The sequence below is a fragment of the Asterias rubens genome, chromosome 22 (genome assembly GCF_902459465.1).
Source record: "Asterias rubens chromosome 22, eAstRub1.3, whole genome shotgun sequence".
Lineage (NCBI taxonomy): Eukaryota > Metazoa > Echinodermata > Asteroidea > Forcipulatida > Asteriidae > Asterias > Asterias rubens.
In genome coordinates, this window is record NC_047083.1 from 1,281,112 (window position 1) to 1,309,077 (window position 27,966).

At 38.2% G+C, this 27,966-nt stretch overlaps 1 protein-coding gene across 4 annotated transcripts in view; it reads right to left on the reverse strand.

The window, feature by feature from the left end:
• Nucleotides 1–881: 881 nt before the first annotated feature.
• Nucleotides 882–27,966, reverse strand: part of LOC117304937 (cytoskeleton-associated protein 5-A-like) — a 52,172-nt gene continuing 25,087 nt past the window's right edge. The window contains exons 23-46 of one of the 4 annotated variants that reach the window (XM_033789580.1): nucleotides 27,776–27,904; nucleotides 26,745–26,939; nucleotides 26,146–26,343; nucleotides 24,478–24,597; nucleotides 22,353–22,460; nucleotides 21,624–21,773; nucleotides 20,659–20,862; nucleotides 19,981–20,116; nucleotides 19,556–19,749; nucleotides 18,549–18,691; nucleotides 16,241–16,264; nucleotides 14,172–14,381; nucleotides 13,486–13,585; nucleotides 12,370–12,546; nucleotides 11,723–11,910; nucleotides 10,608–10,683; nucleotides 10,321–10,509; nucleotides 9,517–9,678; nucleotides 8,842–8,940; nucleotides 8,342–8,534; nucleotides 7,992–8,158; nucleotides 6,687–6,728; nucleotides 4,804–4,836; nucleotides 882–1,750 (exon numbers count right to left, since the gene is read on the reverse strand). In XM_033789580.1, the coding sequence (XP_033645471.1) occupies nucleotides 1,628–1,750; nucleotides 4,804–4,836; nucleotides 6,687–6,728; nucleotides 7,992–8,158; nucleotides 8,342–8,534; nucleotides 8,842–8,940; nucleotides 9,517–9,678; nucleotides 10,321–10,509; nucleotides 10,608–10,683; nucleotides 11,723–11,910; nucleotides 12,370–12,546; nucleotides 13,486–13,585; nucleotides 14,172–14,381; nucleotides 16,241–16,264; nucleotides 18,549–18,691; nucleotides 19,556–19,749; nucleotides 19,981–20,116; nucleotides 20,659–20,862; nucleotides 21,624–21,773; nucleotides 22,353–22,460; nucleotides 24,478–24,597; nucleotides 26,146–26,343; nucleotides 26,745–26,939; nucleotides 27,776–27,904 (3,360 nt within the window). In that variant the 3' untranslated portion in view covers nucleotides 882–1,627. The remainder of the gene's footprint in view (nucleotides 1,751–4,803; nucleotides 4,837–6,686; nucleotides 6,729–7,991; nucleotides 8,159–8,341; nucleotides 8,535–8,841; nucleotides 8,941–9,516; nucleotides 9,679–10,320; nucleotides 10,510–10,607; nucleotides 10,684–11,722; nucleotides 11,911–12,369; nucleotides 12,547–13,485; nucleotides 13,586–14,171; nucleotides 14,382–16,240; nucleotides 16,265–18,548; nucleotides 18,692–19,555; nucleotides 19,750–19,980; nucleotides 20,117–20,658; nucleotides 20,863–21,623; nucleotides 21,774–22,352; nucleotides 22,461–24,477; nucleotides 24,598–26,145; nucleotides 26,344–26,744; nucleotides 26,940–27,775; nucleotides 27,905–27,966) is intronic. The other 3 variants (XM_033789583.1, XM_033789581.1, XM_033789582.1) reach the window with 3 other exon arrangements.

Sequence of the window (27,966 nt, forward strand, 5' to 3'; positions counted from 1 at the left end):
TTATTCTCCCATCCTATGTACTCTTCAAAACTTAAAGCTGTTGGTAAATCAAACTGTGAACGGCAAACGCAAATAGAAAAATACAAAAGTCTCCTTTGTACAATCAGAAACAATATGAGGTGATGGTATTTAAAGAAAAGGCCAGCAGTGCTTTCTATTTACAAAAAAGTGGGAGGGGTGGGGTGGAGTACGTGACAGCAGGATATCATCTTTGGGGGTCCAACAACCCTCCTACTGTTGGACCATTCAATGTCATCCACTGTAGTTTTAAACGATAGATGAATTACAATATGATACATGTTGTGAACGCATCTACACAGTATACAGTCAACCCTCCTACTGTCTGACCATTCAATATCACCCACTGTGGTTTTGAATGATACAGACAATCTGGACCAGCCCACAGTCATGTGATGAAATCAATGTACACAGTACACAGTCACCCCTCCTACTGTCTGACCATTCAATATCACCCACTGAGGTTTTGAATGATACTATGCCAGCCTGCAGTGTAATATCATGTGGTAAATGCATCTACACAGTACACAGTCAACCCTCCTACTGTTCCACCATTCAACATCATCCACCGTGATGTGAATGGATGCTAAACTAACCCAGGCTACAGTATGTTATCACAGTCAACCCTCCTACTGTCTGACCATTCGATATCATCCACTGTGGTTTTTAATGATAGATAAACTATGCCAGCCAGCAATATGTTATCATTTGATTAATGCATGTACACAGTCAACCCTCCTACTGTCTTACCATTCAATATGGTAATAGCAGCTACACAGTACAGTTAACGCATGTATAGAGCAATTGAATGGTTTCAAAAGGGGTTGATTAACACACTGGAAAAATAATGTCACAAGAGTCAGTGAAGAATATCTTCCCTTCAATCATGTGCTGTTTTCCCCGCAAACAGCTTTCATCAACTCCTTCATGTCCTTTATTTGCATAAACAAGACAGACACTGGAACAATCAAGGCCATGATTACCAGACAACCAATGAAATAGTATACACAAGCTATGAATATTTATGGTAATGAATAAATTTACATAGACATTTGCATATGCAATAGCGACCATAACGATGACAAACAGTAGCAAGAAATTTTGAGCGAGGATAGGATTGAAAGCCCATGAATCATTTATCTTATTATTTCTGATTTTCCCTCAAACGCTCTTCGTATAATTGATGGAGTTTTATATAAAGGGAACCGACTTTGGCTGCTTAGCCGTAGAAAGAAAATCGCTTACCAAATTTGGTTGCTAAGCATAAATAAACAGAGAACCAGTTGCAGTCAATATATTATACATGGCAGTTTGGCTGGTTAGCGTTTATGCTAAGCAAAATGTTCTTAGCATTTTTTTTAAAGAGCTTATAGTATGAGTATTTGATGCCATCACTCAGTTTCTTAAAGCTAGTAAGCAGGAAAATCATAACTAAGCAAGTTTCTCTGCCGAGCAGAATTCATCAGGGAACCAGCAACAAACAATGTATGTGACATTGCTGTTTGGCTGGTAACCTGTCTAAGCTGAACCACATTTTGTACAACGCTTTGTATCTCGGTGAAGGGTTTATTTGTAGTTGCCACGGTAACTCGTCAGGTTTTCCCATCTTCTATTTGTTGAGGGAACTTTTGATGCGCTGTAATCTTTTCTTGAGATCCTCAACGTTGGTGTCGGGTACGGACGAGGGTTGAGAGGGCGTGGTCATCGATGAGGAGGAGGAGCCCAGAGAAATCTGATTGAAGAAAGTCATAAATTTAGTGAGAATTATTATTTTTGAGAGACTTGGGCATGATTTCTGGCTACGCTGGCATCCCCGAACAAAAAAGCTGCCAAAATAGGTATACCTCAAACATAAGGTTTGATATCTTAGTTGGTGGAGTGCCAGCCATTTCTAACGATCCAAGGTTCAAATCCTGCTCTTGTAAATTTATATATTTATTTACAAAGTGGTTTACCATTTTCTTTGTGTGCAATTCTTAATTATAACAGTAAGTACATGTAGGCCTATGTACGGTCTACTGTATAGTATTTTCTGTTGCTTGTCTGTCAATAGGTTACAGCACAAAAGCCTCTGCTTCACCTTAACCTAATTGTTGTCCTACTTTAAAAGCTTCCTAATATATAACTATCTAAATCATTGTAAACCTATATCATTCTAAACCTAAGATACTAAGTAATACTGTACACTACTCATAATTTCAATACAATTAACAAACTTTGTAAAATGTACATGTTAGGGCAGCAATGAAATAAATGTGTGCAAATACATTATATACGCCTTTATCACATCTAAGGGAATTTCAATGCACTAATTATCTATTTATTTGTACAAAGTATGTGGAGCTAGCTATTATTGAAATATAAGATCTATTTATTTACAAAGCACCATGTAATGGTTAGGAGGTGTTGTGGCGCAATATGCAGCCAATCAAACAAGGAAACACTGGGCAGCCAATCAAACAAGGAAACACTGGGCAGCCAATCAAACAAGGAAACACTGGGCAGCCAATCAAACAAGGAAACACTGGGCAAACCCCTTCTCTGATTGGGATCTTATATATTACACAACAAACAAAACTTGTATCCCATCCGGTGGACGAAGAAAAAACAGATTTGGTTTGAGACACAAATATCAAGATGGGACCCATGCTCTGCTGATAAGAAATACCAGCAGAGCTTGAAACCAGAGAGCTTGACAACTCGACCACAACAAATCATTCAGTAGTCATAAATTTTATAAAACGTATTTACAAAACAATCATGCAATTTCATGCCTGTGCACAGAGATTATTATAGTTATGATTATCATTGTTATTAATTCAAAACAACACACAAAGTACAATATATAAAAAAAAATTACATAATAATTCAAAATCATGAAGGAGCATTTTAAGAAAATACAAAATGGACAGAAACACACAGAATCTAACATCATTATGTTGAGGAATACATTATATAACCAGGGAAAGACACAAATAAGAAGAGACTCTGACAACACCCCCCCCCCCCAAGAGTGTGAAACAGAGTACTTTCTTGAAAGAAATGAGGGTACCAGGAAGGAGGGTACCGGGAAGGAGTAGGGGGAAGAAAAACAATTACTCAACCAACATCAAAGAAATACAAATTTTCATTTAAAAAAGGCAGATGAGAAGGCAACGATCAGGGTCAAGAAAGCAAGCAGAGGCAAAAAGGAACATAAAGACCTCAATAAGTCCATTATTGGGCCCTTCGGATATTAAAACAGAACACACTCACACAATCTTTAAAGGGTCTATGTGACTTTTGTAGGACAAAAAACACAATGTCCACAGATTTACACTAAACGGACACAGTTTGAAGATAATGATAGTAGAAAGCTTCCCTGAAAATACTAGGTGATGAGGTGCTGTAGTTTTGGGGAAATGAGTAAAACAATGTCATGAAAATAATTTTCGTCTCATGAGGCAAAAACTATTTTAATAATTTACAAACGTATTTTCATGACATTGTTTTACTCATTTCTCAAAAGCTACAGCACCTCAGTAAGTAATATTTGAAGGGAAGCTTTCCACTATCATTATTACCAAACACTGTAAGTTTAATGTAAATCTATAGACATTTTGAAAAAGTACCCAAATCCTTTAAAGACAGTAAACATAATCAAATTTTGAAACCTTATACAACTAACATGACAAATTCAATTCAATTCAATTCAATTCAATTCAATTCAATTCAATTCAATTCAATTCAATTCAATTCAATTCAAATTAATGATAAAAAACACAAAATTAAAAGAGAAAGGAGGAACGGGACAAAATACAAAGTATTCTTCTAATGCAAAGCAAAAACACTTCAATTGTTAGCCATTTTCAGAGCTGCCAACATTTGTATCTTGCAATCATTTATATCTTGTATCTTGAGATTTTGTACAACATTCAGTGAGATATTTAGAATTACGTTCAACAGAATAAGGAAGAAAGATTTCCACGATCAGAGAGATTTCCAATTGTAAACCTTACATGACTAATGCAAAGCAAAAACATTTAAATTGTTAGCCGTTTTCAGAGCTGCCAACATTTGTATCTTGCAATCATTTGTATCTTGTATCTTGAGATTTTGTACAACATTCAGTGAGATATTTAGAATTACGTTCAACAGAATAAGGAAGAAAGATTTCCACGATCAGAGAGATTTCCAATTGTAAACCTTACATGACTAATGCAAAGCAAAAACATTTAAATTGTTAGCCGTTTTCAGAGCTGCCAACATTTGTATCTTGCAATCATTTGTATCTTGTATCTTGAGATTTTGTACAACATTCAGGGAGATAGTAGAGATGTCAAATTTTGTTTCATTAAAGGGACTGGGTACTTTTTGTGTAGGACAAAAAACACAATGTCCACAGATTTACTTTAAACATACACAGTTTGAAGATAATGATCGTAGAAAGCTTCCCTGAAAATATTACATGCTGAGGTGCTGAAGTTTTTGAGAAATGAGTTAAACAATGTCATGAAAATAATTTTTGTCTCAGTGATCATGAGACGAAAATTATTTTAGCATGTAGAAACAGATTTTCATGACATTGTGTTGCTACTCATTTCTCAAAAAGCAACTAATATTTTAAGGTACGCTTCCTACTATCATTATCTTCAAACGGTTAAGTTTAATGTAAATCTGTGGACATTGTGTTTTGTGTTACAAAAATCCTTCAAAACGTGGAAAGATTGGGTTATTTTCAGGGAACTTTCTGCAGAATCAGGCGTAGTTGGCAGCTCTGAACTTCATCGATGTTATTTTACTTACACGTTCTGGATTATACAGATGCCTTCCAGAGCGCTGTTATTGGTTAGGAGCGTGCAAAAACAGAAATTGGGTAAAAAAATAAAAGCTTTATGGTTAAATTCTCAGTTATTGTTGCCCCTTTAAGGCACTGGACATCTTTGGTAATTGTCAAAGACCAGTATTCTCACTTGGTGTATCCCAACATGCATAAATCAACAAATCTGTGAAATTTTGAACTCAATTGGCTGACGAAGTTGCGAGAGAATAGTGGAAGAAAAACACCCCTGTGGCACAAGTTGTGCTCTTTCAGATCCCTTGAATTCGAGACCTCAGCTGAGGTTTCGAATTCAATTCAAATATTTTAGTGAGAAATTACTTCTTTCTCAAAAATTACATTACTTTAGAGGGAGCCGTTTCTCACAATGTTTTATACTGTCAACACCTCTCCATTACTCGTTACCAAGAAAGTTTTTATGCAACTACTTTGAGTAATTACCAAAGGCATCCAGTGCCTTTAACTATTTTGGGGTTAATTTACAAAAGGCTAGTTGATAAGCTGGTTAGTAAATTGTACGCGAATGTTACTCAGAAATAGAACTTGGAGAATGCAGTTTAGTTAAATTATCTGTGCGCATCTGCTCTCAGACAATTCATGCGTGTGCTGCCATTTTAGCTGTGTGGCATTTTTCAGCTTTCTTATTCAGGCCTTTGCTGGCTGCTACTTTTAAAGGGACACATTGCCTTGGATCGGTCGAGTTGGTCTTTGAAAAGCGTTTGTAACCGTTTGTTGTAAAATGCATATGGGTAGAAAGATGTTATCAAAGTAAAATGACTAACACGGTCGGCCATTTATGGGAGCCAAATTTTTGACTCCCATAAATGTTCGACCGTGTTAGTTCGCAAAGTAAAAGGAAAACCACGCATTTTCGAAGGCAAATTTGTGTGGATCATTGTATTCTACTTTGAAACATCCCTCTCACCATATGCATTTTATAACGGTTACAAACGCTTTTTATAGACCAACTCGTTCGATCCAAGGCAACGTGTTCCTTTAAGCACTTTTCAGAACCAACACTACTCAAAAGAGAGTTACACGTGGCGCTACTGCAAACCTCACCTGAAATATATTAAAATTAGTTTGGGCAATAAATTGGAAAAGAAAATGAATGAATAGTAAAAGATAAAGTATGGAAACTAGCTAAGATGGCATGCTGCATCTTTAATACATGCAATGATATTAGCACCTGAAAAAAGGGGAATTTGGTTTCAGTTATTAGTTTTTCTACGACTTTTCCTGTATAAAGTGTTTCCGTCGGTGCATGTGGTGAATTGTCAACAAGATTTGTCATGCAACTTTCAAAGTAACCAGTGGTTTATAGTGACAGACTTGAGTGCTTCTGTAAAAAATGAAAAATGCTTAGTGACGTTATTTTGTGACTAGTTCAAGATGCTGTCAAGATGCAAAAATGGTGGTTCAGGATTCCTGTCTGTCTGTCTTTAGATTGTCGACTCAGGACTATAAGGTCAAAAGTGCAGTTTATACATTTTCAGGCTCTTGGTAAAATTGTTTTTTAAGCTTAAAGGAACACGTTGCCTTGGATCGGACGAGTTGGTCAATAAAAAGCGTTTGTAACCGTTTTTTATAAAATGCATATGGTTGGAAAGATGTTTTAAAAGTAGAATACAATGATCCACACAAGTTTGCCTCGAAACTGCGTGGTTTTCCTTTTACTGTGCGAACTAACACGGTCGGCCATTTATGGGAGTCAAAAATTAGTATTTCTTTGCTATGTCTTTCTGTCTGTTGTGAGTCTGTCTGTCTTTTATTTGTCTTTGTTTGTCTGTCTTTCATCCTCCACCTTGACTAAATTTGTCATTAATTAGAAACTTTTTAATGAGTTTACCTCGTTAGTTTGATGATGTGATGAAAGATGTTCAGAGTGAAGCTTTGGTATTAAAACAATAGCCAATTGTTAATTAGTAATTTGATTCATTAAAAATACACATCTCCAGCTCACATGTTACAAGTTATTATCTAAAACCAAGTAACGAACAGCAAGGGAAAGTGACTGGGTAAATTTGAATTAATTTGGGGTTGAACAAAGACAAATTTACTAGAGCGGGATTGATTAATTCTGATGCTATTAAATATTTCTTTGTTCAACCCCAAAGTTAAACACAGATACAAACAAAATATGCTCTTAAATTCAATTACATCACATCAAAAAGTCAAACATGTGGACAGTGAGTATAAACAATTGAGGTATAATTTCATAGAGCTGCTTAGGCATACAATTTACTTTAAAATTTCTGCTAAACGAAAAAGAATCACCAAACCAAACAGGATACCAGTGACAAATGGCAATTGTAACATGGTATTTTGGCTGGTAACCGAAACTCAGACTAGCGTACAGACCCAATATATGAGTTTCACGCTTACTCTAAGCATTATTTGTTTGTGCTTAGCAACTTTGAACCAGCTCTATAAAATTGGGTGGGCCCTTACTCAAAAATCAAGCATTACTGTGAAATGTAAAGTTGTCAAATTTGGTACTCTGTTTGGTTAAAACAGGCATAAGATTTGGCCCTTTGAAATAATAGCCTGAACAGTTTAATGGGAACAAGGGCTGACCAACATGTAAAAATGGTGCAGGCTTGAAAGGCAGTGGACACTATTGGTAAATACTCAAAAATAATTATTAGCATTATTACCTTACTTGGTAACGAGTACTGGAGAGCTGTTGATAGTGTAAAACATTGTGAGAAACGGCTCCCTCTGAAGTAACATAGTTTTCAAGAAAGAAGTAATTTTCCACGAATTTGATTTTGAGACCTCAGAATTAGGTTTTGAGGTCTTGAAATCAAGCATCTGAAAGCACACAACTTCATGTGACAAGGGTGTTTTTTTCTTTCATTATTATCTCGCAACTTCGACGACCAATTGAGCTCAAATTTTCACAAGTTTGTTATTTTGTGCTTATGTTGAGATACACCAAGTGAGAAGACTGGTCTTTGACAATTACCAATAGTGTCCAGTGTCTTTAAAAGACATTTCAGGCTATTCAATCACAATTGTTTCCAGATTTTTCAAAGGGCAACAAACTCAGAAATCCGTAGGAAGAGTAACATGCCTGCAAAAACCAACCAGAATTGCCTCCCAAATTATAGTAACTTTGGTCGTGATGGACTGGTTACGGTTCTATACTTACCAAAGTGTCTTCCTGATTGCCGGAGATAGTGTCAGTCTTCTTATTTTCAGGAAGGTCGGGTCCGTTGTCCAGACCGCATCTCGCCCTCAGGACCTTGATGCGTTCCCGGAGAACGTTAGCGGAGGCGATGTCCTCGTCGGACTGCGGAACTGTCGAGTCTGAGGTCTCTGGATATATGATAATGAATAATATAGTAATAATAATTAACAATTTGGGAGGCTAATCATCCTTACTCGCAGCTAAGAGCTGAATGGCGAAGAATGCGGCTACTCTTTGGTTGACTTGCCCGGCAGCCGTTGAAAAAAAAAGTGAAGGGAAACCCCTGTCTATCAGATCTCGTTCTTTCTTACCCGTTTCCTCGTTGTTGTTCCTAGGTTTGGGAATCGACGGAGCAGTAACACCACCCTTCTCGTGTCTCTCCAGAGCGATGCTCCTTAGCCCCCTCTCGATGTAACTCTGGAATATCTGAGAAGTCTTATTGAGGAAGGGATCTATGTCGACATCGGGGTACTTCTGTTTGAAGTCATAGAGCTCTGCCAAACCCTGGAAAGGATGGATAAAAATGGGTACAAATGGGGTATAAACGGGTACCTGCGAGGGTAGAGGTTGGTATTGTGTTTGGAAAAGATTTCAATTGGGGTATAAATGGGTACCTGCGAGGGTAGAGGTTTGTATTGTGTTTGGAAAAGATTTCAATTGGGGTATAAATGGGTACCTGCGAGGGTAGAGGTTGATATTGTGGATGAAAAAGCTTGATCATTTGTCAAAGAATGACAACCCCCCCCTTCCTACCACACACTCGTGAGGTAAGAACGACATGAATAAGTAAATCAAATTATGATTGTTTTACCTCTCTGGTGTTTTCTTTGGAGCCAATCTTCTTGAAGATCTCTGCTAGGATGTCGTTTGTTCTTGGAGGTGCTTTACGTGCTGCTGTTTTGGCCCCATTCTATCGAGAAAAATAACAGTAGGTAAGTAAATAACAGATAAATAAGTACATAACTAAGAAAAATAAATAAATTAATAGTAAACTTAGTACATAGTTAGAAATAAATATATAAATGGATATTAAATATACATGAATACATGAATAAATACATAATTAAAAATAAATACCTCTATAAAAAAATTAAAAGTTCAGTCAATCAACCAATCAGTCAATAAGTCAATGATCAATCAATCAATAAATCAACCAATCAATAAACCAATCAACAGCAGAAAAAGCTATCAATCAGTATTCAATTATATCACTCCCATCCCTCAGCAACAAATACTATAAGAGTAGATAAACCAACAGTTTAAACACAACCTGCAATAAAAGGAAATAGAAACAGAAAAACAAACAAAAATAAATACATAAAAAATGGAAAAAATAAATTAAAAAATAAAAATACAGAAAGGATTTTTCAAGTGAGTCAATACAAACAAATTAAGTTAGACTGGTGCTAAAAAAAATAATAATGTTCTTTCTACAGTTATTTCCAACCAACAGTCAGGGAAACAAGACCGCTAAAGGAGACCCTACCTGTAAATTGGCCCGATCATTGTCCATAGATCCATTCACAGAATCTGATGTGGAACCTGTACTACCCTGTGACGATATCCAGTTACTCCTTAGTACTCTCTTTAGGTACCCGTCCATTTCCGAGCTCTCCGGGTCGGTGATCAAAGTCTGATACGTCAGGATCTTCAAAAGAGGAATAAATAAAACAAGAAATTGTCAAAATCCAAATCTTGGTTCTGATTTGATTTTGTGATGGATTTGATACTGTACCCACTATCACACACTCTTAACATTAGGCTAGGCATAGTAATCTTCATCTTATTAGAGATCAAACATTTGGGTGTTGAGTAACCTTAAAGACACTGGACACCTTTGGTAATTGTCAAAGACCAGTCTTCTCACTTGGTGTGTCTCAACATATGTTACTCGGGATGGGTACAAAACCAAAAATTAATATTCTTCATCCCCGACGTGATCTCTAAAAACTGTGAAAAATTTGAACTCAATTGGTCGTTGAAGTTGCGAGATTATATTGGAAGAAAAAACACCCTTGTCACTTGAAGTTGTGTGCTTTCAGATGCTTGATTTCAGAACCTCAAAATCTAATTCTGAGTTCTCAAAACAAATTTAAATATTTTAGTAGAAAATTACTTCTTTCTCAAAAACTATGTTACTTCAGAGGGAGTCGTTTCTCACAATGTTTTATACCATGAACAGCTCTCCAGTACTCGTTACCACATAAGTTGTTATGCTAACAATTATCTTGAGTAATTACCAATAGTGTCCAGAGCCTTCAAAGTGGAGTATTTTGATTCCTAATCTCACCTTGTCTCCGTGGATTTTGGCCAGTGAGTGGAGTATTGTTTTGACCGTCCTGAGAGGGGTGTCACTAGGTCGGTCGCTCCAGCTACTTGAGGGGAACGCTTTGAGGAAGTGATGAAGGTCTAGGAGGATTCCATCTACCTTTAACTTGTCGATGATGTTTGGCATCATACGGACCATTCGCCACAAACACTAAATTCACAAAACATTTTGAAGACAAATTTGTAAAATAGGATGTGAGGCATTGCATGGTGAGGTATCAATATATATTTGGACAAAACAATAATTACCTTCATCACAAGTTGGACAAATTTAGGAGCACTGCTCTCCCGCGCTGCACAGTCTTGTAATAGCTTAATAAGAGCACTGTGAAAAACAGAAAAGTAAATCTTTGTTAAAACTTCTACATTCTTCAGAAATCTTTTGTAATTCATTTTAAATTCACTTCAATATCCCCCAAACAGGAAATTCATTATGGCTTTTAAAACAGTCAGTTGGAATACATAAGAATTACAAAACATAAAAAGGAACCATTTCAGTACATAAATACATTAACAAACTACAAAACTGTAAAATACAAAAGGAAAATAAAAGAAGAGAAGAGGAGAGGAGAGGGAAAAAAAAAAAAAAAAAAAAAAAAAAAAAAAAAAAGATCGGTTAAAAACAGAGAAATCACATCCCTGCAACTCCACGTGTTCCCCCTCTGTGGGATTTGAACCAGGGTTCCAGAGGTGGAATGGCAAGGCAAGATACCACTACCCCAACCCAACCACCCAGGGCCCAATTCCATAGAGCTGCTTAAGCACAAAATTTTGCTTAAGCAAAAAAATCATTGCTTAGTAAACTCAGATTACCGGCCAAGACTCCACTCAATTGTTATGCTAAGTGAACAACAGCTAAATACCAGTCACAATCAATGTATATGACATACATTTTTTGCCAGTAACATGTGTAAAATAACACGCTGTTTTCGTGCTTAAGCAAATTTTTAGCTTAAGCAGCTCTATGAAATTGGCCCCAGGTCTTCTTACTAGGCCTGGGTGACTAATGAAATTTACTGCTTGACTAGTCACACCTCAAATAATCGCGACTACGACACAACTAGTTTTTAATTCTCAAGATGCATCGTTGCAACGTTTGTCGCAGGCGCAATATAGTAAAATTCAAGCTAAAAGGATTGAAGGATTGTGTCACTGATGTGTGATTGTGTTTTCTAAGTAATTATGTTGTTGTGGATAGTCGTTAGCGACACAATTGGTTGACCAAACAGGTAGTCGTGACTATTTTTGAATAAGTCGTGGCGGCACAATTAATCAAGTACTTGTATAACGATAGTGGCGAATCGACTAATCAATCAACGTCACGACTAAAACACTAGTCACACAAGTCGCGCAGGTGTTCTTACCCCATAGTGCTACTATGATCGGCGTTCTCAACCACTTTAACCAGAAGAACATTGACAGATCTCATCACTTGAGGGCCTCCTTCGAGTACCATGAGACGATCGTCGAGTAACACCATGATGAGCCCATTCAGGAGATCACTCAAGACATCCTTGGAGGCTTCTACGGCAAGTGGCTTACTATGAAAGAGCTGAGGATGAAGATTTGAAGAATAAAGTCTTGAAAAACTCAAGTGTGGAATTACTCAAGGCGGTCTTTAAAGGCACACAACACTATTGGTAATTACTCAAATTAATCACTAACGAAAGCTTCCGAGTGCGAAGCCTGCTTACATACATTTATCTTTGGTATTGAATTTACTCTATTCCAACTCATTGTAACCAAACCGAGGCTGGACGAAATAATAGTCTGGCGCCATGTGTGCGCAATGAATGTTAGCATTCATTACTGTTATTGAAACAGGGAACATGACAGCATGATAAAAGTCTAGATGGGGTGGTCCATATGGTTGTATCTTCATTTTCTTATGAAGTTGATGTTAGTTATAAATCATTTATTAATGGGAAAAAAGGGGGGGGGGGAAACAAAAAACGGATATCCGGTTACAAACGGAAAAATCTTATCCCTGCATTACTCAAGACTCTCTTACCGACATGAGAAGCGCCACCATACACCGACACATCAAGACCACCTCCCTCGAGGTTGACGGATCACCCATGTGTTTACTGAAAGCCATCCTCATCTGCAAGGAGGTAGCGACGAGGAGCTGGTCCACGTGGTCTTTCAGAATCTTATTGCGCTCGGGCTCCTTCAAGACTTCATCAAGCTGTGTAGAGACAACGTGTGTATTTGTATTCTGTTGTGTTTTGCTCCAGAGCGCTTAGGGACACGTGTATAAACTATGTAATATGTGCTGTCATTATTATTATATTATCTGTTTGTTTAGATGGGTAGGCCTACCCAGGGCCCAGTTTCATAGAGCTGCTAAGCACAAAAATTTGCTAAGCATGAAATTTCTTAGGATTTGAGGCATTGCATTGTGAGGTATCAATGTATATTTGGTTTGCGGTAACACCATGTGCGGTAACACCATGTGTGTATCTACTTGCCAGGTAGACTCTACCTGGCAAGTAGATACACACGCAAACCAAATATACATGAAACTTCTTCCTTGATAAAAGTAGGATTACAAACCAAATTTCCGCGTGATTTTCAGGATAAGCAAACAGCTGAATACCAGTAACAAGCAATATGCAACAAGTAGAAACTTGGTTGGTAATCCTGTTTTTATCAAGTAACAAGGCCCACACTTCGTGTATCACAACTTATATATAAAATAACAAATCTGTGAAAATTTAGGCTCAATCGGTCATCGGAGTCAGCAGAAAATAACTGGAAAACCCACCTTTGTTTCCGCACATTTCGCCGTGTTATGATAATTGTTTTAATGTATTCTCAAAAAGTAAAGCATTTCATGGAACACTATTTCAAGAGAAGTGTTTCACCATTACCTTCTGTAAACCCGGTAAATTATTTGTAAATCTGTGAACTTTTTGTTTGTTTTCCGTTCTGAAAGTGTATAATGGCTTTAATGTATATGAATTGCACAAATCAAGAAATTGTGACTCAGTAGCTAGACGACAATACGTAAATTCTAGTTATTGTGAAACCAGCAGTTATTCATTCATTCATTATTTCATTTAAGGTTTATTCAAAATAAAAACATATATATTTTTCCCTCTACAAACTATTTTGTTTTTCTCACCTTTGCTAGGGACTTGATACTGACGGCGAGATCGTTGCTTGCGACTTGCGAGACCATGAAATTGAGTTGCATTATGTTCGGGATCGGAGATTTTTGAATCCTACAAAAAAATTTGTAAAAACAAAATATGAATATATCACACCTCTTCAGTACCTGTTTTAGTGAAGTGTTCATATAAAATAAATATGTCGGTCCTACTACTTGCCGTCAACTCGCCGACTTGCCGTCAACTCGCCGTCAACTCATTTTCATTCCGACAACTCATTAAATTTTCATAAAAAATCTATAAAAGGGGCACGGAACTGTTAAGTCTAAGCTAAACTACTTTTCTCATGGTTTTCGGTAAAAATTCATTCACAAAAACGACTTTGTGGTGATAAAAAAAAGTATCAATCATTGACATCTTTGGCCAAGACTAATCAATGTGAAAAAGCAAGATGGCGGCCGACAGTTTTGCTGCTTCGAGATAATTTTTTCATGAGAACAAAAAATCAATTTTTATTCCGAAATATGACCTAAAACTTACGCAAATTCTCTTTAAGCCGATACTTTACAGTTCTATGCTTCTTTTGTGGATTTTAAATGAATGGTGGAGGAGTTGACGGCGAGTTGACGGCGCAAGTGAGTTGACGGCGAGTTGACGGCAAGTAGTAGGACCCAAATATGTATGAGGTTTGTAACTCTACCTTCTCTTAGGCAGTACTACTGGCTCTGTCATTATCTCATCTACGTTCGTATCAGCGAGCTCAGGCATCTCATTTTCCGCCTCGCTGGATTCCAATCCAAGCTTCTCCAGGTCTAAGGAGAATGTTTTGGGCTGGTTGGAACTCCTACTAGAGGGTCCGTTCTTGACGGCAGCCGGGGCGGTGCCTGGCCGCTGCATCTTGCCTGGGTTCCTGGTGGACAGAGTATTTAAGATGAAATTTAATTTAAAGACAAAAAGTGGTGAAGAAAACAGGCGAAATCGATCTACACAATTGGAGACTTTTGAGCGCTACATGTAGGTGGCAGCAGACTTACCAGGTAAATTTCTATAGACGTTTTCGCAAATACCATGAATATCCATTTGCTGTCCTTTTCCTACAATTATTATTTAAAGGCAGTGGACACTATTGGTAATTACTCAAAATAATGATTGGCATAAAACCTTACTTGGTGACGAGTAATGGGGAGAGGTTGATGGTATAAAACATTGTGAGAAACGGCTCCCTCTGAAGTGCCATAGTTTTCGAGAAAGAAGTAATTTTCCACGAATTTGATTTCATAATTGCAATAAGGTCTATTGTTAACGTCATTCCGAGCATGCACGCAATACCGAGAACAATGGATTTACTTTATAAGTCTGCTGCCACCTAGAGTTCCAAAAAGTCTCCCGTTTGTGGGTGTTTCAAGAGGTGTGGGAGGGGGGAGGGGCTGGCTTGAGGGGTGACACTACATCATATACATTAAAACATATTCAGACATGCAACTTGCAATTACCAGACAAGAAGGAAACTACAAGATTATATTTGTAGCGTGTTCTTCAGTTTGCAATGGCCTGAAAATCAAACAGGAAAGCGGGAATTTACCGTTCTGCTTGAAAGTTGCCTGCCTGTATATTGACTAGACTAAATAAAGCCATGCAAAGTTGGAGGCTACACTAGCATGCCACAGCAGGACACAGGAAACAAAACAAACAAATGAACTTATGAATGAAAGAAAGAACGAACGAACGAACGAACGAACGAACGAACGAACGAACGAACGAACGAGCGGACAAACGACCGAAGGAAGGAATGAACGAACAAACAAATACCGAAACATACAACCCAACCGTCTTGATATCACATCATTCAGGGCTCAAAATCTACACTAATGAAGTTATGGTTATAGATGAAATTATCAGAAGTGGTAACAACCAAGGCGACACAAAATCAGCAAGACAAATTTTGTTTGGTGAGAAAGACTTTTTTTTTCTTCTTGAGATTTGAAGAATCTCAAAACACCCCTTCAAGAAGGGCACTGAAAGAGTTGACACGAAACTATATTACAGTCTGTTCCGAAAGCAAATACACCACAAAACAAAAACCACCGCAAGAGAAATCTATTTCTAATAAAGCTTGACATTTGGCACAAAAACGTCACCAGAAGTGCGCAATAAAATAATCTGCAAGGTGAAGCTTGAGATATTCTACCTCGGTAAGTGTAGGCTAAAGGCTTTGCAATCGCACAAAACTGGCGATCAGTTTGTGCCAAACCGAAAAAGGAGTAAAGAAAAAGATACACACAAGCTTGATAGCACGGCAACCTCTGTCTGCAGCTAATTCTAAGACCAGGTACATAGAACATTAAAAGAGATATTTAAATAAGAATTAGGAAGCAGAAACATGCTTGGGTAAAAAACCATATTACAAAAAGTATGTACCTAGAGCAAATACACCACAAATAAAAAACCACCGCAATAAGAAATATGTTTCTAAGTAAGCTTGACATTTGAAAACAAAGAAGAAACAAAGTTGCATTTTCCTTTTTTATTTCTTAACTAGGGATGAGAGTTGATGACTGAAAATTCCCGAAAGTGCTTTATGGCCATTTCTCTTTTCCAAATGTTTTGCTCAATAAACAAACTCTGCATATTGTACCCAAAAAAAAACAACCTAATAACTTAGGAGCAACACGTTGCCCTGTGCTGCTAGCATTGATTAATAACATATTATTTTGACAAGCCTTGGTTTTTTTTTTTTTTTTTGTGCAAGGTCATAAAGTTTATCTTTACCTGTACTGATCTCTCCAACCGGGACTAAGTGAAGCAAAGAAGAGAGGGGAAAGTGGAACAGGATGTTAAGTAACTATACACCCTATGCACAACGGACAGCGCACATACAACCGTGTCTCCTGTCTGCCATTTAGGTGTCAAAGCGTGCACAACAAAAGGAATTGACTCCCCCAAAAAGGCAGAAATGGTAGATGCGCTTTGTTGGGAGGTGCGTAAACACATGTCCTTTTGTGCATGTTTTTGACACCCAAAATGGCAAACAGCAGAGGCGCGTGTAAGTGTGCTGCGCGTTTTGCAATGGGCCTATTGCATGTTTAATATGACCAGGTGGCGGGTACCTCAGATTGATTAGTCTAGACCCTGTCACTTGTAAAAAGGATTCCAGTTATTACTGCATCGCTTATAAAACGCTCTTACACAGCAGAGTGTGGGTTCGAATCCCTATTGGGACACTTGTGTCCTTGAGCAAAACACTTCTTTATAATTGCCTTCTCCACCTAGGGGTAAATGGTTCTTGTGATTGATTTAGCCGAGTAGCGCATATTAATGTTGCACAGGCTGTATACTTCCCAGGGAGCTGAGATGGTTTGAAGGAGTGATTTAAGGCCCAGTGATCAAGGGTAATAATGTTGGAAGCGCTTTGAGACGCCCTCCGGGTGTGAAAAACGCTATATAAAAACTGGTTAATATTACACGATACCATTCTAAAATATTGGCCTGTAACTTCATTTGACAGGGCAAGGCTATTTTCATTTTGCAAAAGGCCATTCCATTGGAAAATCTTAACATCTAGGGGGAACTTTTAAAGGGGAACCAAGACCAAGTAAGAGGCCATGACCTCTGTGACCTCCTTGTAATTCCACGCCTGGATTGAAGCAAATAGATTCTGATAGAATCGCACGTAAGGTTGTAGACATTCTTCTGAAGCAGCTCAAGTGACTGAATTTCAGGAATGTAAAACTTTGGTATCTTCTCAAAATCTAGCTGATGATACGGTGATTGGCTTTGCATGTGTGCGTTATGGTTTATATGAAGTCTGGACCAATCGGGGTGAGTAAGCCATTCGGTTATAAGCTCAACGAGAGTTGTAAATAAAACACAAGGGGAAATGCACAGGGATCATATCTTAAATGAGTTTGTAGTAAGAATGCTAGATGGTAATGTTTTGGGGTGTCATGGCTGAGCGGATAAGAGCACTGAACTCAAGCTCTGGTGTTTCTGTTCAGCAGAGTGTGGGTTCGAACCCCGGTCGTGACACTTGTGTCCTTAAGCAAGACACTTAACTATAATTGCTTCTCTCCACCCAGGTGTAAATGGGTAACTGTGAGGGCAGAGATGGTTTATGTGAATGATAAGCTTAGAGCGCAGTAACTCGAAGCACGGACTGTATACTCCCCAGGCAGCTGAGATGGTTTAAGGAATGATTTGAGGCCCAGTGACCAGGGGTAATAATGTGGAAGCGCTTTGAAGCGCCCTTCGGGTGTATAGAGCACTTTATAAAAACAGACTATTATTATTATTAAATACCACACAGCATCAATCACTACGATAGAGACGTACTAACTAAGGGATTTAAAGCGACTAACAGATGCAAAGTGTACACCAGTAGAAAGAATTCTATCATGAAAACGCAAGGTCAAACAGCACCCTCAATGATGTCGAGGGAAGAACTATCATCGGCTGAGAGTTGTGCGAGGTGCGTACACACAACACAAGTGGGGTATGCGAGGAAGTCAATCAATTTGTTAACGTCTATCTTGAATGATTCTTTGCTCAAAGGATTGTTTGTACTATAGTAAAACTAGGCACAACAGCACAAAAACAGTTTGTTTAAGGGTGTTTAACTATTTACTATGGAAGTTATAATTATATAAAATTTGAGGCATTGCATGGTGAGGTATCAATGTATTTTTGGTTTGCGGTAACACCATGTGTGTCTACTTGCCAGGTAGAGTTTGTTCTTTAGAAAACTGTCTTGCTATATATTCTTTTACTGCAGAGTAGATTTATCGGACTGTTCGGAAGTTATAATTGTTATCATAATGCAGTTGTGTATCATCGATAAGGTTGGAATGAAAAAGGAACGGTATATGAACCCCAAGGGCCTAATTTCATACTTAAGCTTAAATGACCAGGAGATTATCACAAATTTTACAGGTTTATTCCGTTCTCTTCCTCGAAAACGTTTTCAGAGGAACTTAAAAATGAACAGCTATCTTCAACGATTAGTACTTTTTGTTATCTACAGTATTTCTATGGGTATACTTTGATTTATTGGCGTCTAAAATAATTTTAGAGTGTGACTTACGGCAAGACGCCCTTCTTGGGGTCAAGCTTCCTGTCGTCTTTCTGCTGGGAGGCGGCAGGGGCGGCCTTGGGAGGTGCTCCGGTGTTCTTCTTGGCAGAGCGTTTAATTCGCTCTTCTAGCATTCCCATGTCCTTGTCGTTCAACTATAAATAAATAAAATTAGAGTCCAAATTAAAGGCACTGGACACTACTAGTAATTATTCAAAATAATTGTTAGCATAAAAACTTACTTGGTAACAAGCATTGGAGAGCTGTTGGTAGTATAAAACATTTTGAGAAACAGCTCCCTCTGAAGTAACGTAGTTTTCGAGAAATAAGTTATTTCTCACTAAAATATTTGAATTGAATTTGAGAGGTCTCAAATTCAAGCATCTGAAAGCACACAACTTGTGTGACAAGGGTGTTTTTCTTCCATTATCACTTGCAACTTCAACGACCAATTGAGCTCAAATTTTCACAGGTTTGTTGTTGTATGCATGCTGAAACTGGCAAATAACAATGTAGGAATCTTCTAAACCCATCTAAGCAGCATCTAGCAACAGAGTCCAGCACTCTCCTAAAGATGGTTAGCACATACTGATTGAAACGTTGAGATTCAAATTTGGTGAGGAAAACAAAAATTATTGATTTTTCCGAAACCACATTACTTCAAAGTGAAATGACTCTCAAATTGCTTTATACTATCTCGAGCTGCTGTACTTCGTCCAAATTTGTTTTGTTTTGGCCTTCGAGAAAGACTTTGCAAGGGTTGAAACGTCAGGCCACAAAAAATTTTGGGCAAGTAAGTTTTTATACGTGTATCTATTATTTTTAAGAGTGATTACCAAGCGTATACTTTCCCTTTAACACACAAAATAAAACTTCATCACCACAAATGAAAATCTAAAGGATGGGACAAAATATAAACTGTGCATTTCTTCCCTAATGGGCCCATCACATCTTTCAAGAAATTGTGAAAAAAAAAAAAAAAAAAAAAAAAAAAACTTAAATCTGGAAATCCTACTTACATGTCCAACGTATTTATAGATCTCTTCTCCAACTGCCTGGTACCCTTGCACTAGGGTGTTGAGGGCAGCAGAGCGTACGCTATTATCTCTATCTGCAATCTGGCCAGCGATTTCCTTCATGGCTTTCGGTGGCGAGGGTTGACAGACGTTCATTCCGTAGCTTTCAATGAGGTAACCAAGTTCCTCTAAACATTCTACAAGGGGGAAAAAAGAAGTGTTTTTCCGAGTCACGACTTTCCTTCATCTTGAATCCCTCTCGAGTTATTTAGCTGTATATGTACCTTCCCTTTAATACACATCGATGTAAGGGTGCAGAACAAATTATGAACATGGCTCGGGAATGACGCCCATGGTCAACTCAATCTTCTTATTGGTTGGTTCCCCGGTTTCCCTAAAGAAATGATACCATTGAAGAGAAATTTTACCTGTTCTTTGGCGAGAGTTTTTAGACTTGAGTCCATCCATGATAAAGCCAAACATCTTACTGGCTGGATAGATCTTGGTGATGAGTCGCATGACAGCCCGGACATCCTTACGAATATTCTCCTTGTTGTCACCAACCTGGTAAAGGAAAATCCCCAGAAATAATTGTCTATTATTTGCAGAAATATTGGACAATCGTTGTATCTCATAAAATAGTTCTTACGTTACGTACAACTTAGTTTGCAATTGTCAAATCAGTGTATCCGCTGGAAATAGTCTGGATATACACAAAAAACAAGTACGTGCCGCAATACAATGTTTTCGTACGGAGCATTTTAGTTGCAAAAACGAGATACAATGTTTTACTATGGACACAACGATTTCACAAAGCCCTTAGTAAACATCAGAAATCTACTCTGCGTATTAAGCTAATATAATTTGCATATTTGAAAAAGTTTGACTGCAAAGCTGGTAAAGATATGGCCATTGCGATCTTGTAAAAGCTAGGGCCCAATGTCAGAGAGCTGCTTGAACAAAAACAGTAACTAAGCACAACAAAATTATGCTGATCAGAATATGGTTACCGGCCAAAATACAAGTCACATGTACTATTTGTGACTGGTATCCTGCTCATTTCTGCTTAGCTGAATAAAATGTTCTGCTAAATATTTGTTACTCACCTTGAGGATGAGATAAGGGATGAAACTGGACGCCTCGTGTTCTCGTAGACTCAGATCCTCGTCTGCCATGACGGTGAAGACAGCTTTGATGTATTGCAGCGTCTTCATGATGACAGTGGTGTTGGTATCGAAGAATCGGATTGTTAGATACTTGAGGAGGACATCCAGGGACGCCATCGTCGCATCTTTGTAGGTGTCAAGATTCTAAGAAAGAAAAAAAATCAGGAAAAAAAAAAAAAAAAAATCATAAAATTAATAAATATTTAGCCTAGCAAAGTGAATTTCAAACGTATGAAACAAACGTAACTTTGCTATCTTTATTTCTGATTTGTACTTCAAAGGATTTTTTTAACTTCTGTGGTGTGTACATCAGGTTGCAACAACTGTGACTACCCCTTTCTCCTAACATGGAGTACCCCTCTTAATCAGCAATGCACCAACCCCAGACCATACCAATATGTAATAACAGGGGTGTTCTTACCTCTTTGAAGGTGGTAAGTGCTTGTATGTGATGTTTAAAGTAAGCATGGAAGAGGCTTGTCAGTATGGCCTTACCCCCTTTTCCAAAGTAGACTACCCGTCTTTATCAGCAAAGCACCAACCCCCAGATCAAACTATTCTGTTATAAGAGGGGTGTTCTTACCTCTTTGAAGGTGGTAAGTGCTTGTATGTGATGTTTAAAGTCAGCATGGAAGAGGCTTGTCAGTATGGCCTTACCCCCTTTTCCAAAGTAGACTACCCGTCTTTATCAGCAAAGCACCAACCCCAGATCAAACCATTCTGTTATAAGAGGGGTGTTCTTACCTCTTTGAAGGTGGTAAGTGCTTGTATGTGATGTTTAAAGTCAGCATGGAAGAGGCTTGTCAGTATGGCCTTACCCCCTTTTCCAAAGTAGACTACCCCTCTTTACCAGCGAAGCACCAACCCCAGATCAAACCATTCTGTTATAAGAGGGGCGTTCTTACCTCTGTGAAGGTGGTGAGTGCTTGTATATGATATTTGAAGTCGGCATGGAAGAGGCTGGTCAGTATGGCCTTACTGACACACGGCTGCATCTGGTCTTTCAGCTGATCGATGTATTCCAGTCTTGGCGTCGTGAAATTCCACTTCAAAACCTTCCAAATGAAGAAAAAAAAAATCAATGATAAGAAATCACCAATAAAAGGCATAGGTCCTACTAGGCACTTTTAAAAACTGCGTCAAAGAACTTTACATTATTTCTACCCCTGTTCATTGGGGCTTAAAGCACAGTTCATACTTAATGCAAAACAAAATAAAAATGCAAAGCACATTACATGACGTGAACAATCATGCAGCACCGTTTTCAAAATAAGATGCCAGGAAAATCGCTTCACTTTTGGAATTCACGCGAGATTCAACCAAGCCTCAAGCATTCCTGAAACCGTCTCAACTCCTGTTTGAGTATCTTCACCCAGAGGTTACTTATCGTTCACGTCAACAATCTCTACCCTCGCAGTTAGAAATCCATTTACTCCTGGGTTATCAGAAGCAATTAAAGTCTAGCACAAGATTCATGACCAAGATTCCACCCCATTCTTGATAACTCGGCTATCAGAATTTTAAAGCTCTACGACTATTAAGATTTTCTGGTGAAAGTTCCTATGTAAAACGACTTTGCCCTCTTAAAGCAAATTCCTAGCCTACCATGTAATAGATTAAGAAAACATGTTTACCTTGAGTTCCTGTTCATCCTTGAGACGTTTGTCTTTGCCGTTGTTCATAATGAGCGGAGGACCAATGTCTTCGTCATCTCCCTTGCCTTTCTTACTCGACTTACTGGTCTGTTTCAATGAAAAATAAAAATGTAAGTCTCTAAGAATAAGACAAATAAGTTAAATTCACTGTTTCTTCTTCTTTTGGCATTAAAGGGAATAATATGTTTGGTAATCACTTATATATTAAATGAAAATACAATTTTACTTAGAAGTAGAGCAGCTTTCGATATTATAAAGCAATTTTTAGAATCATTTCACTTCGAAGTAACGTGGTTATGGAAAAAGAATTTAAGTTTTTATCCCCAAAACATTTGAATTTGAGAAACGTTACTGTTGAAAACGTTTCTCAGATTGTCTATATTATTACAATTCTGGATTATTCTTCATGCGTGGACATTACCGCTCCGGATTTTTGGCAATATCTAAAAAAAGCGCTACCACCTTTTGTATTGAAAATTTTCCAGGTTAGTTTTATTGTGTATCTATATTGATATAGGGTTAAAACAACCGAACAGTATATTTTGCCTTTAAAAGGCAGTGGACACTATTGGTAATTACTCAAAATAATTATTAGCATAAAACCTTTCCTAGTGACGAGTAATGGGGAGAGGTTGATCGTATAAAACATTGTGGGAAACGGCTCCCTCTGAAGTGCCATAGTTTTCGAGAAAGAAGTAATATGACAAGGGTGTTTTTTTCTTTCATTATTATCTCGCAAGTTCGATGACCGATTGAGCTCAAATTTTCACAGGTTTGTTATTTTATGCATACGTTGAGATACACCAACTGTGAAGGCTAGTCTTTGACAATTACCAATAGTGTCCAATGCCTTTAACAAAATAAAGTCAATAGTAATCTACATGTAATTGGTTGCTAGCGAATTACTAGCTAAGTATGTGCACTGTAGCTGGTTATCTGTAAAATACAAATCTACTGTACAAATAGTGTTGTTTTTTGGGTTTTTTTTGCCTCACATTTTAAATATAAGTTGCATACTTTCTAAATCAGTGAGTTTTAAAATGTTAGAAATAAAATTATTGTTAGGTGTGTTAAAGAAAATTTTCTTCAAGTGTCAAGTTATGATAATACATGACCCAAGATTATTAAACTGGTTAAATATTAATTAAAATGAAATGAAATTTCAGTGTTTTGTTTAATATTTAATCTTTAGTACAAGGTCAAATCTCAGAAAACTTTTGAATTTTTTTTGTTCAGCAATCACAGAGATATTGGAAGTTACATTCAACAACCTAGACAAACTTACCGCAATAAAAGAGTATTTCAATTTTTTTTTCATCAGATAATTGAAAAGTTGGTTTATTTTTAGGGAACTTGCTGCAGAACCGTGAAGAGTTGACAGCTCAGGGGCCAATTTCAGAGAGCTGCTTAAGCAAAAAATTTGCTTAAGCACGAAAATAGCTCCCTTATCTTACACATGTTACTGCCCAAAATTTCATGCCATATATACATTGGTTATGACTAGTATTTAGCTGTTGTTTACTTAGCATAACAAGTGAGTGGTATCTTGGCCGATAATCTGATTTTACTAAGCAATGAATTTTTTGCTTAAGCAAACTTTTGTGCTTAAGCAGCTCTATGAAATTGGGCCCTGGTTTCAAGCTTATCAACCCAGGCCTAAGCTGGAGTCCCTCAATAGAGGAATTTTGGGACGCTTGGTGGCAGCAGACTTACCAGGTAAAACCCATTGTTCTCGGTAATTGGCGCATGCTCAGAACTACGTAAACAATGGAAATTTACCTGGTAAGTCTGCTGCCACCTAGCATTCAAAAGTCTCCTATTCCTTTAGTCTTGTGGTTAGTTTAAAAAATATCCAGGGAACTTTCTGCCGAACCACGACGAGTCGACAGCTCTGGTTTCAAGCCTCAGCCAGAGTCCCCAAATTCTTTTATTCTCGTGGTTAGTTACAAAATAATGCCGACATTGTTCAATACAAAGCATGCAGTTAGTACATTGAAATATAAAAATAACCAGAAAGGAATGAAAGAAAAACCTGGTACATGCAGGGATTATAAAACTGTTGAAGTTAGTGTCCCACCAAGGTGGAAATAAAATTGCGGACTACCTTTCCCTTGGCAACCAAGGTTTGTTTGGATTTCTTGGCTCCAGTGCTAGGGGCACTGGTGGCAGAGCTCCCGTTCTCATTGGCTGACGAAGCGGAGCTACTTACTGAACTAGAATCGGGCTGAGAGCGGAGTACGAGAAACGGAAGAGAACAATGAACGTGTATTCAGATTGAGGGGGAGAGGCGAAGGGGTAGAGGCGAAAGGGGAAGTTGCGAAGGGGGTAAATGCAAAACATTCTAAGTTTTGTGGAAGAAATGAGAAGGGGCAATCAGAGAAGAACACAAAAACTCAAAACAAAGAACAATTAAAGCGCACTTGAATAACAGTGAAATATTTCAGTGGAGATACAATACGTGAACATAAACTAGCCACACAAGATATTGTACACATAACATGCTACGACAAGTTAATAAAAATAAACTGCAACTCTTAAATTGACTCCTTCCTCCGGACTTAATAATGAGGAAATCTGCTTTCCAAAAGCATTCCACACTTAAAAGCTTCTTCAAGCATAGTAAGACATGTCAAAGAGTGTAGGCAAATTGTCAACTTTTGTTTACGGGAGCATCTCAAAAGTTGAAATGGTAGAAACGTTCTAATCGTATCGGATACGTATTCCAGCGCGTGCTCATGGAGCGTTGCATTAAACCACTGGAATGCTCAATTGGAACGTTCAAATTACTAATGCACTCGTATTCACTCAATGTATTCACTCGTGCTGGATTGCTCTCGTTAGGCACAATCATGCGGTCTAAAACATTCTGGCAGTCGAATGGAACACGAGCGCGAGTCCAAAGGAACGTTCTTTTGGCCCTAGAATGTACCCAACTCTGAGGAACTCCCTAAGGCTACAGTCCTGTTTAAATCTAAAATGACCTTCTCCAGGAGCAGAAAAAAGCTCTAGTAACGTCAAAAGTATTGGTAATATCGCCCCACCCCCGAAAAAAATGGAACACGAGCGTGAGTCCAAAGGAACGTTCTTTTGGCCCTAGAATGTACCCAACTCTGAGGAACTCCCTAAGGCTACAGTCCTGTTTAAATCTAAAATGACCTTCTCCAGGAGCAGAAAAAAGCTCTAGTAACGTCAAAAGTATTGGTAATATCGCCCCGCCCCCGAAAAAAATGGAACACGAGCGTGAGTCCAAAGGAACGTTCTTTTGGCCCTAGAATGTACCCAACTCTGAGGAACTCCCTAAGGCTACAGTCCTGTTTAAATCTAAAATGACCTTCTCCAGGAGCAGAAAAAAGCTCTAGTAACGTCAAAAGTATTGGTAATATCGCCCCGCCCCTGAAAAAAATGGAACACGAGCGTGAGTCCAAAGGAACGTTCTTTTGGCCCTAGAATGTACCCAACTCTGAGGAACTCCCTAAGGCTACAGTCCTGTTTAAATCTAAAATGACCTTCTCCAGGAGCAGAAAAAAGCTCTAGTAACGTCAAAAGTATTGGTAATATCGCCCCGCCCCCGAAAAAAAAAAAGGACGAAAGATATGAGACAGTACAGACGCAATTTTTTGAAATTGAATTTGAAAAAAAACCTCCTTTAGACGAGCAGAGTATTACACTGTTTGAAATGTTGAGACCACACTGCGATAAAAGATGGTTGTACTCGCAAGTTTACTATTTATTTAAGTGCTTTTAAGTGTGTTTTTTTTCCTCCTCTACGTACCTTTGCCGGTGCGCTCTTTGGTCGTTTCCCCTTTACTGCCGGTCTTTCTGGCTCCTCTTCTGAGACCGGGGATGGTTCTTCGACCACCTTCTTCTTCTTTTTGCTGCTCTTTCCTGAGCTCGCTGGCTTGCCTGGTTTCTCTGGTATGTTGGGTCGCTGCTTCTCCATGATTCCGCACACGTTGGTCTTAGAGGAAGGCTAGCAAATGGATCAATATGGAGATTTAAATTGAAGGTTTAAGTGTAAGTTGCGTGTGTGAGATTTGGCATGTTTAAAATAAATCTGTTCTCTTTGCTTGATCTTTTATTGGACGAGTTAATGCCTCTGAAAAAATATTTCATTGTTAAAGATAGAGTCATACTTTGCAGAGTTGTGTTTTTGGACGATCTTATCCCCAAATGTTTGCCCTTAATAATACTTTTTCCATCAACAACCATTATCGTGACTTTTTTACTGAACCTGTCTTGATAATGTTGTCCATAAATCAGAATTAGGTCGACAAAAACCAAGCAACGAAGATATGGTCAGTTATTCGTCAACATATCCACTAAGAACCTTCTCTTACTCCTCATAGATATCTTAAAGAGATGAGAACCAACCTTGAGTTTGCTAGTCATCTTCATCATCTTATTAAACTCAAGATGCATCATGAAGAGTGGGAGAGCAGCCTGAGCTTGCTTCCTGACATCACCGTTACGATCCTCCAACGCAGCGAACAGGAAGGGAACCGACAGAGCAAGATCTGACGGTAGAGTCCGGTACTTGGCAAGCTTCTCCGCCAGCCAACCAAAGACCTGTTCAAAGAAAGTGAAGTAGGTGACGCTTGTTTGAAGGTGTTATACAAGATTGGTAGAGCTGACGAAATGGTCACAGACAGTGTTTTAGTTTTGTGTCATCAACCATCTACATGAACTACAAACTTGTGAAAATTTGCTCTCAATCCCTTGTGTGAGTCAGGAGAAAGAAGTGAAAAACCATACATGAAAAACATTGTCCTAAAAGTTGGATTTAACAACTAGAATCAGCAGTTTTCTTTAAAATTACTTACCCTTACATTAGTGTATTAGGGTAAACCAAAATCAAATTGATATTTTTTCCGCCCGTTATGATAAACCCAATGCGTATGACGTCCAAAGACCAAACCAACGACGTCAATTAACCTAAATCATTGGATTAGAGCTGTGTGCGACACGTACTCAGCGATGTCAGCCAATAAGCCATTCTGAGGCTTGGCGGACACAATACTATGACACTATTAGGGTTGGATAAATCGAATCATAACCACCCAAACCAAGCAGTGCACTCCCATAGTGTCCACCATTTTTCAAAAAAGGCTAAAGCTAGGGGTCTAATACAACAGCTCCACTTATTCTAAAAGTAAAATATCTTTTTTTGGTCGTTACTTTTATGTAAACTTCTTGAAGACAGAGGTAAGAAACTTCACCGGGATACAACATTCTCACCTCGCAGTAAGACACTGCTCTAGAATTACCCACAGGTCATGGGTTCGAATCCCACCCGAGTATGCCTTTGGAAGGACCGAGTGTACAGTGCTAACACACATGGGTATAAAAACTAAAATTAATATTCTTTATCCCCGATGCAAATTTAACATCTAATATATTCTCACCTCTATTCTAAGATTTGGTTTGTCCACGGCCAGCGCCGTACTCAGAATCTCATCTTCAATGAATGGCGCTAAACCGACCTGCTCCTCAAACGCATTCAGTCCAGCCACGGCAGCTGCTCGTACACTTGGCTAAAAATAAATTAAAAATTTAAGTGAATTGTCAAGAACAAGGAAACACAATTCTGCCCAAG